The sequence below is a fragment of the Mauremys reevesii genome, linkage group 6, assembly GCF_016161935.1.
Source record: "Mauremys reevesii isolate NIE-2019 linkage group 6, ASM1616193v1, whole genome shotgun sequence".
Lineage (NCBI taxonomy): Eukaryota > Metazoa > Chordata > Testudines > Geoemydidae > Mauremys > Mauremys reevesii.
The window spans coordinates 39,567,485-39,580,656 of record NC_052628.1 but is presented as its reverse complement, the minus strand read 5'-3'; the positions used below and the strand labels follow the sequence as shown (position 1 = coordinate 39,580,656).

The 13,172-nt window shown below is 44.6% G+C and overlaps 3 protein-coding genes across 8 annotated transcripts in view; 1 reads left to right on the top strand and 2 right to left on the bottom strand.

The window, feature by feature from the left end:
- Positions 1–7,623, bottom strand: part of TRAPPC13 (trafficking protein particle complex subunit 13) — a 48,771-nt gene extending 41,148 nt beyond the window's left edge. For all 4 annotated transcript variants that reach the window (XM_039544910.1, XM_039544911.1, XM_039544912.1 and 1 more), the window contains exon 1: positions 7,485–7,623. In XM_039544910.1, the coding sequence (XP_039400844.1) occupies positions 7,485–7,530 (46 nt within the window). In that variant the 5' untranslated portion in view covers positions 7,531–7,623. The remainder of the gene's footprint in view (positions 1–7,484) is intronic.
- Positions 1,002–7,619, bottom strand: SHLD3 (shieldin complex subunit 3). 2 transcript variants are annotated; one of them, XM_039544924.1, is made up of 2 exons: positions 4,629–4,662; positions 1,002–2,020 (listed from the first exon to the last, which is right to left on the bottom strand). In XM_039544924.1, the coding sequence occupies exon 2, from the start codon at positions 1,866–1,868 to the stop codon at positions 1,122–1,124; it is 747 nt and encodes a 248-aa protein (XP_039400858.1). In that variant the 5' UTR covers positions 1,869–2,020; positions 4,629–4,662; the 3' UTR covers positions 1,002–1,121. The 2 variants fall into 2 exon arrangements, with proteins under 2 accessions (XP_039400858.1, XP_039400857.1); XM_039544923.1 differs by lacking the exon at positions 4,629–4,662 and adding an exon at positions 7,485–7,619 and having other exon boundaries at positions 1,004–2,020.
- Positions 7,624–8,139: 516 nt separating the features above from the next.
- The window catches only part of TRIM23 (tripartite motif containing 23), a 29,012-nt gene continuing 23,979 nt past the window's right edge, over positions 8,140–13,172 (top strand). The window contains exons 1-2 of one of the 2 annotated variants that reach the window (XM_039544908.1): positions 8,140–8,275; positions 9,327–9,489. In XM_039544908.1, the coding sequence (XP_039400842.1) occupies positions 8,177–8,275; positions 9,327–9,489 (262 nt within the window). In that variant the 5' untranslated portion in view covers positions 8,140–8,176. Of the gene's footprint in view, positions 8,276–8,412; positions 8,492–9,326; positions 9,490–13,172 lie in introns of those variants that run through there. The other variant, XM_039544909.1, reaches the window with a different exon arrangement.

The following is a 13,172-nucleotide window of genomic DNA, read 5'->3' as shown; positions in this document are numbered from 1 at the left end:
ACTCCTACAGGGCCCCAAGGTACCTGCTCTACAGTTTATAACAAACCCTCTGAAGAGGACAGGAGCATACTCAACATTCATACTGAAGATGGGTCTCTTCTCTCATGTCACTGCAAGCCATGCTGCATTCGAACATATTAACCTACCAATGCATCCAGTGGGACCATTATATTATCAATATGTGCAATTTCACAAGCTAGTCAGACTAATTTTCCAAGATGCTGATGGTTTAATAACCATTAACCTAGCACTTTCTTTTTGTTCACCACTATAATTATAATCTACTGAGGCTAAAACATAGGACTGAAATAAAAAAGCAGGGACACCAGAAAAATATCAGTGCAAAAGGCATAAAATAATGGAGGTGAAAGAATTTATTACTACAATATAAACTTTTCTCTAATCTTTATTATTTGGTATTTCAGAGCAAATAATTAATAATAAGCATGAGATGACAAGATCTGTGTGGAATGGAAGTCAGTTTACATTTTAAATGTAAACTATTCATCCTAATGAGAATTTTTCCTTGAGATAATCAGCATCTTGAAACTCTAGGACAAAATAAAAATCCATCATGGTGACAATGATGATTCACTTAAAAATACATTGTGCTTTTTCTCTCCTCCAAATTTTAACACAATCAGTACAGGAAGGAAGTCCTCTACCTGACAGAAGTACAGATTTCATTTTCCTAACATAGCTCATCTGCAAGAGTCACTGGACAATGGACTCTGACTCTATGCATGGGGGGGGGGGGGTGCGGGAGGCGGGAGTTACACAAATGCTACTCTGAAGTTCTTAATAACTACAAAATACACTGATATGATTCATGGTCAAACAAAATTGTATGTAAACAAACAATTCTAATCAAACTAATAAAAACAATGAGGAGTCCAGTGGCACCTTAAAGACTAACAGATTTATTTGGGCATAAGCTTTCGTGGGTAAAAAACCCACTTCTCCATGCATCTGAAGAAGTGTTTTGGTTTTTTTTACCCACGAAAGCTTACGCCTGAATAAATCTGTTAGTCTTTAAGGTGCCACTGGACTCCTCATTGTTTTTGTGTATACAAACCCTAATATTCCACACAGTAATAATATTATTTCCTTTGGTTTTAAAGTTACAAACTAAATATAATTCCGTATTTATGTACAAGCAAGTTCATTCTCCCAGTAAGATTTAATCTTTCTTTAAGAAGATTGCCAACATATTCACTATATAATATGTCACAGAAAACCCATATCTGGTCCACACATCTCTGGATTGTAGCATTGCAAGACGGCAATTCATTGTGTTTGATCATTGTGTTCAATTTTATCCAAATGTCCTCTAGAGTTTGATCATTACAAATAGATTGCTCAATTGTCCACTTTGCTCTATAAAATGCATGTAGCTTCATTCTTTCTAAATTACTCTGCAGTTCTCTAGATAAAGGAAGAATTTTTTCTTTAAGTTTAGGACTAGGGACAGAAATACTCCAAGACCTTCTCAATTTTGGTTTTTCATTTGCCGATTGTACTTCCAGATTTCTTGAATTAATTTGTGCATGCACCGTTTGTGCCTGGATTAAACTTTGACCAGTTTTCAGATTAGACTGAAACTCCAGAAGGTCCACTGTGCAGTCATAATATCGCCCAATAAAAGGTTCTGAAACTGCAACAAGTTGTTTAACTTCTTCTGCTTTCTCATCAGAAATAATAGGTGGTTGTCTTTTAGGCTTGAGCGGAAGTTTGTGTGAAACATTTGGAAACCAGGGAACAAATCTCGGTAGTTGCCGAATAGGAAACTCCTTCAGTGTTTCTTCTGCAAGTTTCTGCAGTTTTGTGAGGTCATTCTGAAATGGTCGATAGTGCAAAACTACTTCCATGCTGGTACTGTAGGAATCCAGTTATTCTTAATAAAAGAAACAGTCTCTTCATTAGGATCCTCAACTCTACAGCGTAATACATCTTATTTACAAGAATCTCTTCTTGCATGTGATGCACAGATCAGAAGAAAACAGGACCTAAAGCAGGAGTACTGTAAAGAATAAGATACCACCATATTAAGCCATATATTGCTAGAATATTTTGCAGTAAAACAAAATGCTGTAAAGATAAACTAGCAATATTTATATTTATGTAACAGAATGCTTCATACTTTACCACAAGTGATTACTTACTGGTATTTAATCATTGCTAGTGTTTTAAAACACCAGATAAGTACATTTTAAACTTTAACAAAGGGGGAGGGATAGCTCAGTGGTTTGAGCATTGGCCTGCTAAACCCAGGGTTGCGAGTTCAATCCTTGAGGAGGCCACTTAGGGATCTGATCTGGGGCAAAAAATTGGTCCTGCTAGTGAAGGCAGGGGGCTGGACTCGATGACCTTTCGAGGTTCCTTCCAGTTTTAGGAGATTGGTATATCTCCAATTAAAAACAAAAAACAAAAAAAGTATATGATCTGCTCTTCATAGAAAAACCTATGCTGTTTCTCCTCCCTGTCACCCACCCATTCCTGTGGTCATATAAAACTGATATGAGGAAGTTTTGCCCAGTTAATCATGCCTCAATGGAACCCTCAGACTGTATGCCATTGTATTTACCCACAAATTACCATGCATCTATGGCACTATGTTCTTAACATACATATCTAATGCTATCCACAAAAAGTACCAGGATTTCATTTAAAACGTTAACAGTCATACGATAAAATTACCACCAACTTGAAGTTAAAACCTATTATATCGTCTTAAATTATCAGGCCAAAAAGAAAAAGGAGGCAGAGAGAGAAGAGAATAAAGAAAATATTAATTTTAAATACAAATCAAAACCAATATCTTCCTTCTACTCCCATGAAGGAAACTGAATAATATACTGCAGATTACAGTTATTGATGATGAAAAAAATACTCTCTGAAATAGGAGTAACAGAAACACACAATTTAAAGTAGATGATTAGCCAAGAAGCTGTTCTGGACTCCAAGTATGCCAGACAATATATAATTAAGTTTTTCTTATTTCCATTCCAAAGCATAACTATATATCAACCAGTCTTAGCTCCAAACTTCAGAGCTACACATCACAGTCATGCTATTATATGAAAACTTTAAATATGATACTCCTTAATTTCCAAATTTCAACATTTCTATCTCTTAGATGAAGGTTAAATTGCATGTTAGGTAATGGATACAAATAGGATTATCAATTATGGAATAAATTCATAGCATCCTTTACTCTCTAATTTCAACCAAATTTTCAGTTATCTGTGTGTGTTCTAACAGACACCAACAATAGACAGTAATAGTACAGACACTAGACTGATCATTTAGCTACTGCATTGCAATGACTGAATTTTAGGAGCTGAAAGGGACACATGCTACACTGACTTCTCTGCAGGTCCAGGGATCTACTTACACCTCTTATCAGTCCTCTGTGCCACGAACAAGGGTGTATTAAGAAAAGATTTTGCTTTGAATGAGTTGTTACAACAGCAGAACTGTTGATTTTATTTTATTTTTATTATGGAAAAGCAGCTTGATATCATTTGAAATCTCTAACTGCTTTAGACAGCATTAAGCTAACACCATTAAAACCAATATACTGTCTTCTGGAGTGTTTTAAAAGTAAGCGTATTAACATGAGGTAGATTCAGCCAAGGCCATGTCTTCACTACCACTTATGTCAGCAAAACTTATGTCGCTCAGTAGGGTGAACAAAACGCTCCTGAGTGACAAGTTTTGCCAGCATAAGTGGTAGCGTGCACAATGCTACGTCGGCAGAAGAGCTTCTCCCACTGACATAGCTACCGCCGCCCGCTGAGGTGATTTTATTATGTCAACAGGAGAGTTTTCTCCCATCAGCACAGAGCAGCTACACAAGTGATCTTATTGCAGTGTGGTTGCATCGATACAGCTATGCTGCTGTAAGCTCACTAGTGTAGACATGGCCTAAAACCCCAATTCTGCAATCACTTATGCAGATGTATAACTTATGTACCTGAGTAGCCCCATTGAGTTAAATTGATTACAGGATTATGGACTTCATCTTGCTCATTATTGCTACTTAATATGAACACAAAAGCACAATGGTAGACAAACAATGGTAGACAAACAATGCCAGAAGCAATATCATTTTTACTGACTGAGAAAAGGGAAAAACAGATGTAGATTATTTAGTGCTCTGTTCTCTCATTGTTACAGGTCCCAATTCACTACTGGCAAAAATGGTCAGCACTCCATTGTGCAGTTGTGCTCTCATGCAAATTAGACTCAAAGAATGTAGAAAACATTAATTTATCAGTTCTGGACCGTGGAGGCAAGGAATCAATTAAGTCTGCAGTTGTCTGTTGAGCAAAGAGTTAGAAGACAGAAGTATAGTATTCTATATACCATAAGCCCAGTGGATAGCAAATGTAAGCACTCTGCTGAACATGCTAAAACTCATTTGCTAACTGCAGGTATTGCAGAACACAGGATTTTCACCCCCATAAGTCAGTACTGTTTATATGCTCTGTGACTTCCAGAAGCTTTCTAGCCTTTCCCTCTCCAATCCATGCAGAACACTACCACCAAGATAGTCTTCCTTTTCCAGACAAGATCTTCTCTCACTCTCTCTTTTTCCTAACGAAGTTCAAGTTTCTCCTCTTCACCTTCAAAGCATTGCACAGCTTTTCCACCACCTATATCTTTGTTTCTCTTCCAATCTGTTTGGTCAAGACTGTAAACACATCAGTCTCCAATTAATACAACATTCTGTACTTGTATATTTTTTCATTTAAAGAGCTCACAGTACTTACTCCTGAGAGAATCCTTCACCAGAAAATTAGAAATTCTGCATGCATACACACAAATGGATGCATAGGGGGCTCTAGGGGGGTTCTGGGTGCTGGGGCTTGGTGGGGTGAGGGTCCTGGTGGCTGGGGCTCAGAGGAGCGGGAGGCTTGTTGGGGTGGTCCAGGTGCAGTAGAATGGGGCTCACTGGAGTGGGGGCTAAGAGGACTTTGTGGGAAGTCTGAGTATGGCGGGGGGGGGGGGGTCTGGATTACACAGCGGTTGGGTGGACAGAGGAACAGCTCCCCATACAGTGACCCCTCCCTCTGCAGCTGAGGAGCAATGGAGTTAGGGGGTGTGGAGCTTCTTGTAGCTGGGGGAAGTTTCTGGGGATGGGTCTGACCCAGCGCCGGTCGCTCCTTGAGGAAGAAGAGGAAGTCCTGTCCTTGCTCAGCCCCAGCCCAGACAGAACTACCAGCTGAGCCTGATGCAGGGTAGGAGCCACCAGACAGGGCATCCGCAGCCCCCGCACCCAGTGATTTTCCTCTCCAATGGCTGGTCTAGACACCCAAAATGATGCACCCAGTGATACTAGAACAATTTTTATAGCAGGGGTGCTGAAGGCAGAAACCATGTATTTGGGTTGTTATTACTACTTCAAGTCACGGGGTGCACTAGCACCCTCCTCACTGCTAGTTCCAGCATCTGTGGACATGCCTATGCTGCTGGTGAGGGACATGTGACCACTCTTGCAGCTTCCCAATCAGAAAGTCATTTTTCTGCAGGAAAACAAAGAAATCTGTAGGGGACATGAATTCTGCACCCATGCAGTGGTGTAGAATTCCCCCAGAAGTATGCAGTCCTATATAAACCTACCGACCGCTATGCCTACCTTCATGCCTCCAGCTTCCATCCCGGGCACACCACAAGATCCATTGTCTACAGCCAAGCACTGAGGTACAACCGCATCTGCTCTAACCCCACAGACAGAGACCAACACCTACAAAATCTCCACCAAGCATTCTCAAAACTACAGTACCCACACGAGGAAATAAGGAGACAGATCAACAGAGCCAGACGTGTACCCAGAAGCCTCCTACTGCAAGACAAACCCAAGAAAGAAACCAACAGGACTCCACTGGCCATCACATACAGTCCCCAGCTAAAACCCCTCCAGCGCATCATCAGGGATCTACAACCCATCCTGGACAATGATCCCACACTTTCACAGGCCTTGGGTGGCAGGCCAGTCCTCGCCCACAGACAGCCTGCCAACCTGAAGCATATTCTCACCAGTAACTGCACACCGCACCATAGTAACTCTAGCTCAGGAACCAACCCATGCAACAAACCTCGATGCCAACTCTGCCCACATATCTACACCAGCAACACCATCACAGGACCTAACCAGATCAGCCACACCATCACCGGTTCATTCACCTGCACGTCCACCAATGTAATATATGCCATCATATGCCAGCAATGCCCCTCTGCTATGTACATTGGCCAAACTGGACAGTCTCTAAGGAAAAGGATAAATGGACACAAATCAGACATTAGGAATGGCAATATACAAAAACCTGTAGGAGAACACTTCAACCTCCCTGGCCACACAATAGCAGATCTTAAAGTGGCCATCCTGCAGCAAAAAAACTCCAGGACCAGACTTCAAAGAGAAACTGCTGAGCTCCAGTTCATCTGCAAATTTGACACCATCAGCTCAGGATTACACAAAGACTGTGAATGGCTTGCCAATTACAGAACCAGTTTCTCCTCCCTTGGTTTTCACACCTCAACTGCTAGAACAGGGCCTCAGCCTCCCTGATTGAACTAACCTCGTTATCTCTAGCTTGCTTCTTGCTTGCATATATAAACCTGCCCCTGGAAATTTCCACCACTTGCATCCGAAGAAGTGGGTATTCACCCACGAAAGCTCATGCTGCAAAACGTCTGTTAGTCTATAAGGTGTAACAGGACTCTTTGTTGCTTTTACAGATCCAGACTAACACGGCTACCCCTCTGATATATAAAGAGAGGTGATTATTCCTATTTTACAGCTGGAGAAAGTGAAACTAAGAAGGATAAGGGACTTACCTAAGGCTACAGAAAGATTCTTTGACACTGCCACGAACAGAACCCACGTCCCCGGATTACACAGTGCTAACGCCTAGCACAAGCGTTGCCCACATCTCATTGAGAAAGTGACCAGTGAACCACTCCCTCCCCCATTTGTTACCACACAATGATATTTCTGTGACAACTACAGCAAGTGCTTTTGTAGACAGGCAGCATCAGGACAATATTTATGTATTTTGTCTTTAAGACACGAGGTGTTTCATTCTTCCTCGAAAGGCGCTAATCTCACCGGCCCACTCTTCATCCCACTCGGTGTCCGGAACCGCAGCTCAACCTGAGCAGTGCAGCCACTGCCGGGGCTAGCGGGCGGGGGGAGGCAGGGGCTCGTCGTGCCCACCTCCCGGAACCTAACAGGGCACCCCGCGCTTCGCCGGGCCTGCTTCCGCGCTCTACCCACTATCCCTCACTCCCTCCCGTGCCGGGCCTCCGCCCTGGTTTCTCCCCCTGCCCCGGCGGAGAGACCCGGCCTAAGGCCACCCGGCGCCTCCCTGCACAGCCCTGGAACGGGCAACGAGGGCAGGGGCCACCCCGCGGCCCAGGCTGGCGCGAAAGGTTGGGGCCCAGGCAGGAGGAGGGGCGGTGAGCTCCCGTCTCGGTACCTTTCAGGGCCAGCAGATGCTCTTGCTTCGGCTGATTCGCATCCATTGCCTCGGCCTCCCCTCTCTGGGCCTTCGCCGCCTACGGGATTCACCCAGGCCAAGATTCTGCTAATGGCGAAAGGAACAAGGCTAAAGGTCCGCACGCAGCCTGAGCCAAGCTGACCGGATCACAGAGAACCCGGAGGTGCGTTTCCCGGCATGCAACGCGCCATTTGGGACTGAGCAGGGCCGTGAAGAAACTACAGGCCCCAGCATGCACTGCTCCCCTTGCTTCCCAGATGCTCGCGGACGATCTGGACGAAATGGGCGGGTGGCGTAGTCTTCTGGGGAGCTGGACTAATCGCGTTGCATGCTGGGATTTGAAGTCTTCGCTGAGGTGACTGAGATGACGTTAGAGCATTACACGCTGTAACCTGTAGTTTTCGCGAGCCGCGGAGCCACAATGTGACCCATTGTATGTCGTGAGTTGTAGTCTTCATGCGTCCCTTGGGCTTTGCGAGGAGACGCATGCGCAGTGGTGATCACAGCGGCTGCCGGGGAAGAACTCCTTTAATATTATTTTTCATTCCTGCGCGGACGCTTCGTGTGGTGACATCACAGCGCAAGGCCTGTAGCGTCAGCGCGTGGCCCGCTCCCCTCTCTCTGCTGGTTCATTGGTGCGTAGATAGCTCGTTCCTCCTCCCTTTTCCAAGATGGCGGCCATGGGTGTAAACAAGGCCGGCCTCGGAGCGGGGCTGGATGCCGGCCCCCGACACGGCGGCAGCTGGGGGGCGGCCGGGGCTGCTGTGAAGGTGAGAGGAACTGCCCCCGTCCGCCCGGTTCACACAACAGCTCCTGCCAAAGGGTGGCGACGCTGCTTCGGCTAATGGGCTTCTCCCAACGGCATAAAACAGACCTGTGCAGCAGCACCAGCCTCCCCTGGCTTCGGGGGCCACACCGGTGGGGACATGGAGAAGCCCGCACGAGTGCAGACGGATGATCTGATGTGTTGGGCGGCCCTGGGTCCTGTAAGCCCGTGCGAGCGAAGGGGACAGCCTGTCGAGAGGCGCATGGGCTCCCAGCCTGGGGTGTCAGCCCAATGGCTGGCCCGCTGAGTAGGGCCCTACCAAATTCACGGTCCATTTAAAAAAAAATGAATTTCAAAGTTTCAGATATTTAAATTTCATGGTGTTGTAACTATGGGGGTCCTGACCCAAAAAGAGGGGGGGGGGCAAGGCTATTGTAGAATGTTTTTGCCACCCTTATTTCTACACTGCCTTCAGAGTTGGGTGGCCAAAGAGTGGCTGCTGCTGGCCAAGAACCCAGCTCTGAAGGCTGCGTTGATGCCAGCAGGAGTGGAGAAGTAATGCCATACCATGCCACTCCCCATCCCCCAATAGCCAGATTTAATGGGGGAGACCAGATTTCACAGTCCATGATGTGTTTTTCATGGCTGTGAATTTGGTAGGGCCTTACCCATGAGCTGGGGAGGTCCTAGAGTTTGCTGCATCAGCTGGACCATGGAGTGGCTCCCCTTTGAGAGCCTTAGGTCAGACAGGCAGTTGGGCAGGGCCAGCCCTTGGTTCCTTTTACCCGGGGCTTGCTGTAAGTGGGTCCACACTCTGATGGACAGTGCTCATGCTTCAGTTCATTTGCAGAATGGAAGGGCTGTACAAAAGCAAATCATGACTGGAATCCATGAAGGAAGAACTGTCTAATGGGACAATTGCTGGGGTTAATTGGTTTCAGAGAGCAGCTGCATAGTAGATTTCTTTATACAAGAGCTACCAGTATAAGATGGGCCACTTACCTCTTGATGTGTCACTGCTTCTGATCTGTTCAAAATGCTTTCTTGATTTATAGGTTCTTGAGTGTGGAGTCTGTGAAGATGTATTTTCTTTGCAAGGTGATAAAGTTCCCAGACTGCTTTTGTGTGGTCATACCGTCTGCCATGACTGTCTTACTCGGCTTCCTCTCCATGGCAGAGCAGTTCGCTGTCCTTTTGATCGACAAGTTACTGAACTAGGTAAGGATGAAAACTATATGTAGAGATAACGAGGTGTTAGTACCGTTATATAAGGCACTGGTGAGACCTCATCTGGAATACTGTATGCAGTTCTGGTCTCCCATGTTTCAGAAGGATGAATTCAAACTGGAACAGGTACAGAGAAGGGCTGTTAGGATGATCTGAGGAATGGAAAAACCTGTATTATGAAAGGAGACTCAAAGAGCTTGGCTTGCTTAGCCTAACCAAAAGAAGGCTGAGGGGAGATAGGATTGCTCTCTCTAAATATATCAGAGGAATAAATACCAGGGAGAGAGAGGAATTATTTAAGCTCAGTACCAACGTGGACACAAGAACAAATGGATATAAACTGGCCATCAGGAAGCTTAAAATTAGACGAAGGAGTGAAGTTCTGGAACAGCCTTCCAAGGGGAGCTGTGTGAGAGATGCTCATTTCCCCTTTAAGTATGCTGACCCTACTGTTAAGTACACTGCCTTGTTAATTAGATCAGCTTGCTGAGACCACAGCTGCTGCCAGCAAGCTCCCTCCATCCTGAGCCCTGTCGTGTGTCCCTTCTGCTCTATGGAAGATGGGGTAAGCAGGCTGCAGGAGCAGGGGGGAGGAGGACACCCTGACTGCCCCCTTCTTCCTCTCCTCCCCCCTGCACAGCAAGCAGGAGTCTCAGGGAGCAGCTCCAAGGCAGAGGGCAGGAGCAGCACATGGCAGTGAGGGGAGGGACAGCTGAACTGCTGGCAATTGATAGCCTGCTGGACAGCTGCTGCACAGGGAAGTTAGGGGAGCAGGGATTTGATAGAAGGGCTGCCGGTCCACCCTGGTTCCAAGCCCCCACCAGCTAGCTGGAACAGGCTGCTCTTCCTGCAAGCAGTGGACAAAACAAGTGGCTGCCAAACGACCTTAGACGGGAGCATTGCACAACTTTAAACGAGCATGTTCCCTATTTGATCAGCAGCGTAACAATGTTAACTGGGACGACTTTAAGTGAGGAGGTACTGTATATCTTTTTTGAGATGGGGCAACCAGAACTGAATGCAGTATTCAAGGTGTGGACATACCATGGATTTATATAGTGGCATGATTTTTCTGTCTTATCTATCCATCTCTTCCCTAATGATTCCTAACATTGTTAGGTTATTTTCATTGCTGCTTGCACATTGATCTGATGTTTTCCGAGAACGACCCAGGATCTCATTCCTGAGTATTAACAGCTAATTTAGACTCCATTATTTTGTATGTATAATTAGGATTATATTTTCCAAAATGCAGTACTTCGCACTTATCAACATTTAATTTCATCTGCCATTTTGTTGCCCAATCACCTAGTTTTGTGAGATCCCTTTGTAACTCTTTACCATCTGCTTTGAACTTATCTAGAATAATTTTATATTGTCTGCAAATTTTGCCACCTTAGTGTTTGCCTTTTTTTAGCAGATCATTTATGAATGTGCTGAACAGCACTGGTTCCAATATATATTCTTGGTGGACCCTGTCATTTATCTCTTGCCATTGTGAAAACTGGCCATTTATTCCTACTCTTGGTTTACATATTTTAATCAGTTACTGATCTATGACAGGACCTTACTTCTTATCCCATGGCTGCCTACTTTACTTAAGAGCCTTTTGTGAGGGAACTTATGAAAGGCTTTTTGAAAGTCCAAGTACACTATATCCACTGGGTCACCCTTGTCCACATGTTTGTTAACCCCCTCAATGAAATCTAATAAATGATTGAGGCATGATTTTTCTTTACAAAAGCCACGTTGACTCTTCCCCAATATATTGTGTTTGTCTGTCTGATAATTCTGTTCCATACTAAAGTTTCAGCCAGTTTGCCTGGTGCTGAAGTTGGGCTTCCTGGCCTGTACTTACCAGGATCATGTCTGTTTTAAAAATCGGCATTACATTAGCTATCTGCCAGTCGTCTGCTACAGCAGCTGATTTAAAGCCTCATTAGGAAGAGTTTTCAGCCTTGCCTAACAGAGCTAGGCTCAGCATACAAGCCCACAAACACTATGAATTTCAATCAAGCAGTCATAGGACAATAAACAAACTTATCCCAAGGGTCACATAGTCACTCCTGCTTTACCTAGAAAACTCCCTGGCAAAACTCCTATATGCTGCCCTTGTTCATTGAAACTTAGAATTCTTCTAAAATGTGGAAGAACTTTTAATAGTTTTAAAATATTCTTGCAGTGTTAAAATCATATAGGTTAAACTTAGCCCCTTAATACAATTAACCTCCCATTTTTTTCTACAATAGTCTACATTTTTAGTGAAAGTTTCTCTTTTGTACTTTCAAATGCTTGTATGAAGAAATATTTCATTATCTTGTTTCTGAGATCCATGTTGTGCTATTGGGCATAAAACTGTGTTCGTGACCTCTTAACTACACATACAATTGAACACTCACTGGCCATGATCCAGAAAGAGGAGAAAACAAAGGCCTCTGTGTTCTTCTTCAGCTTGTATGTCCCAGATGCTGGCTGAACAGAAGGCTGGTCCAGTTTAGAGAGAGGTTGTTTTGTTGGTGAGGGCTCCTCACAGGCATGCCAATCAGAGGAAAGAGACTTTTGTGTAGCAAAGGAACTCAGAGGTAAGGAAGCTTATGCAAATAAAAATCCCATGCTTAGCAACTGGCTATTTTTGGGCAGAAGGAGGACCAGGTCCATTATAAAGCCTAGAGTTTCTGTGGTCAGAGGAAGAAGCTTATCTGTTGCCCCATGTGAGAAGGGGGAGTTAGCCAGCCTATGGGCCAGGTAAAACTTGAATTCTGTGGGGTACTTCTCCTACTGTTTCCCTTCCTTGATTACTAGAAATGAAGAGGTCCACCACTTCTATTACATTTCCTCTGTCCACCTTATTTTTGCTGCTTTCGGAGGGGGCTTGTCTACTGAGCTGCTTAAGATTTCCTCTCTCATTTTCTTGACTGAACTTAAGAGTAGAACTTGTCGGCCAGTGAGATTTCTCTGGGATCTGTGGCCTATTCTAAAGTTGTGCTATCTGAATGTCAATCAGCCAGTGAGGAACCCAACTTAGTCTTGGTCTACTGTAGGGGCGGGGATCGATCTAAGTTATACAACTTCAGCTTGTGAATAGTGTAGCAGAAGTTGACGTACTTAGACCTACTCACCGCTTCCCCGTTGACTCTGCCTGCGCCTCTCGCAGTGTTGGAGTACAGAAGTCGACAGAAGAGTGCTTGGGGGTCGATTTATCGCATCTAGACTAGACGTGATAAATTGACCCCCCCCCGGATCAATCGCTGCCCGCTGATCCGGCAGGTAATATAGACATACCCTCAGTGAGTCTGCCATTTCCATGACCGTGATTGCTATATATGGTAAATGGGCTTTCTGCCCCTATAATGAGGTAGTTTGAGCCAGCTGCTTAATGACTAAATGTACATCACAGGTTCACTATTAGGGAGAAGTATTTTCATAAAGCAAGTTTTGTAGCCAGTGACGCTGTGTGGAGCCGCTTTCTACTGCATAAAGGCCATTAATTAGTAACAGTGAGTTTTATGCAGTTTTTCTTTTCAGTTGGTTGTTGAAACAATGTGGTGCCTTAGTGTATAAAAGAACCAAAGAAGGGAAGCTAAGCTACTACAGGATACCTCAAATATTTATCCAACTTCTATGGAGAAGTCTCAGGTAGATTCCCAAAGTACACATCCACAGATCTGCATGCA

Excerpts from the sequence above, each read along its gene's own strand:
- SHLD3 (XM_039544923.1), bottom strand. The coding sequence starts at position 1,868 with ATGGAAGTAGTTTTGCACTATCGACCATTTCAGAATGACCTCACAAAA.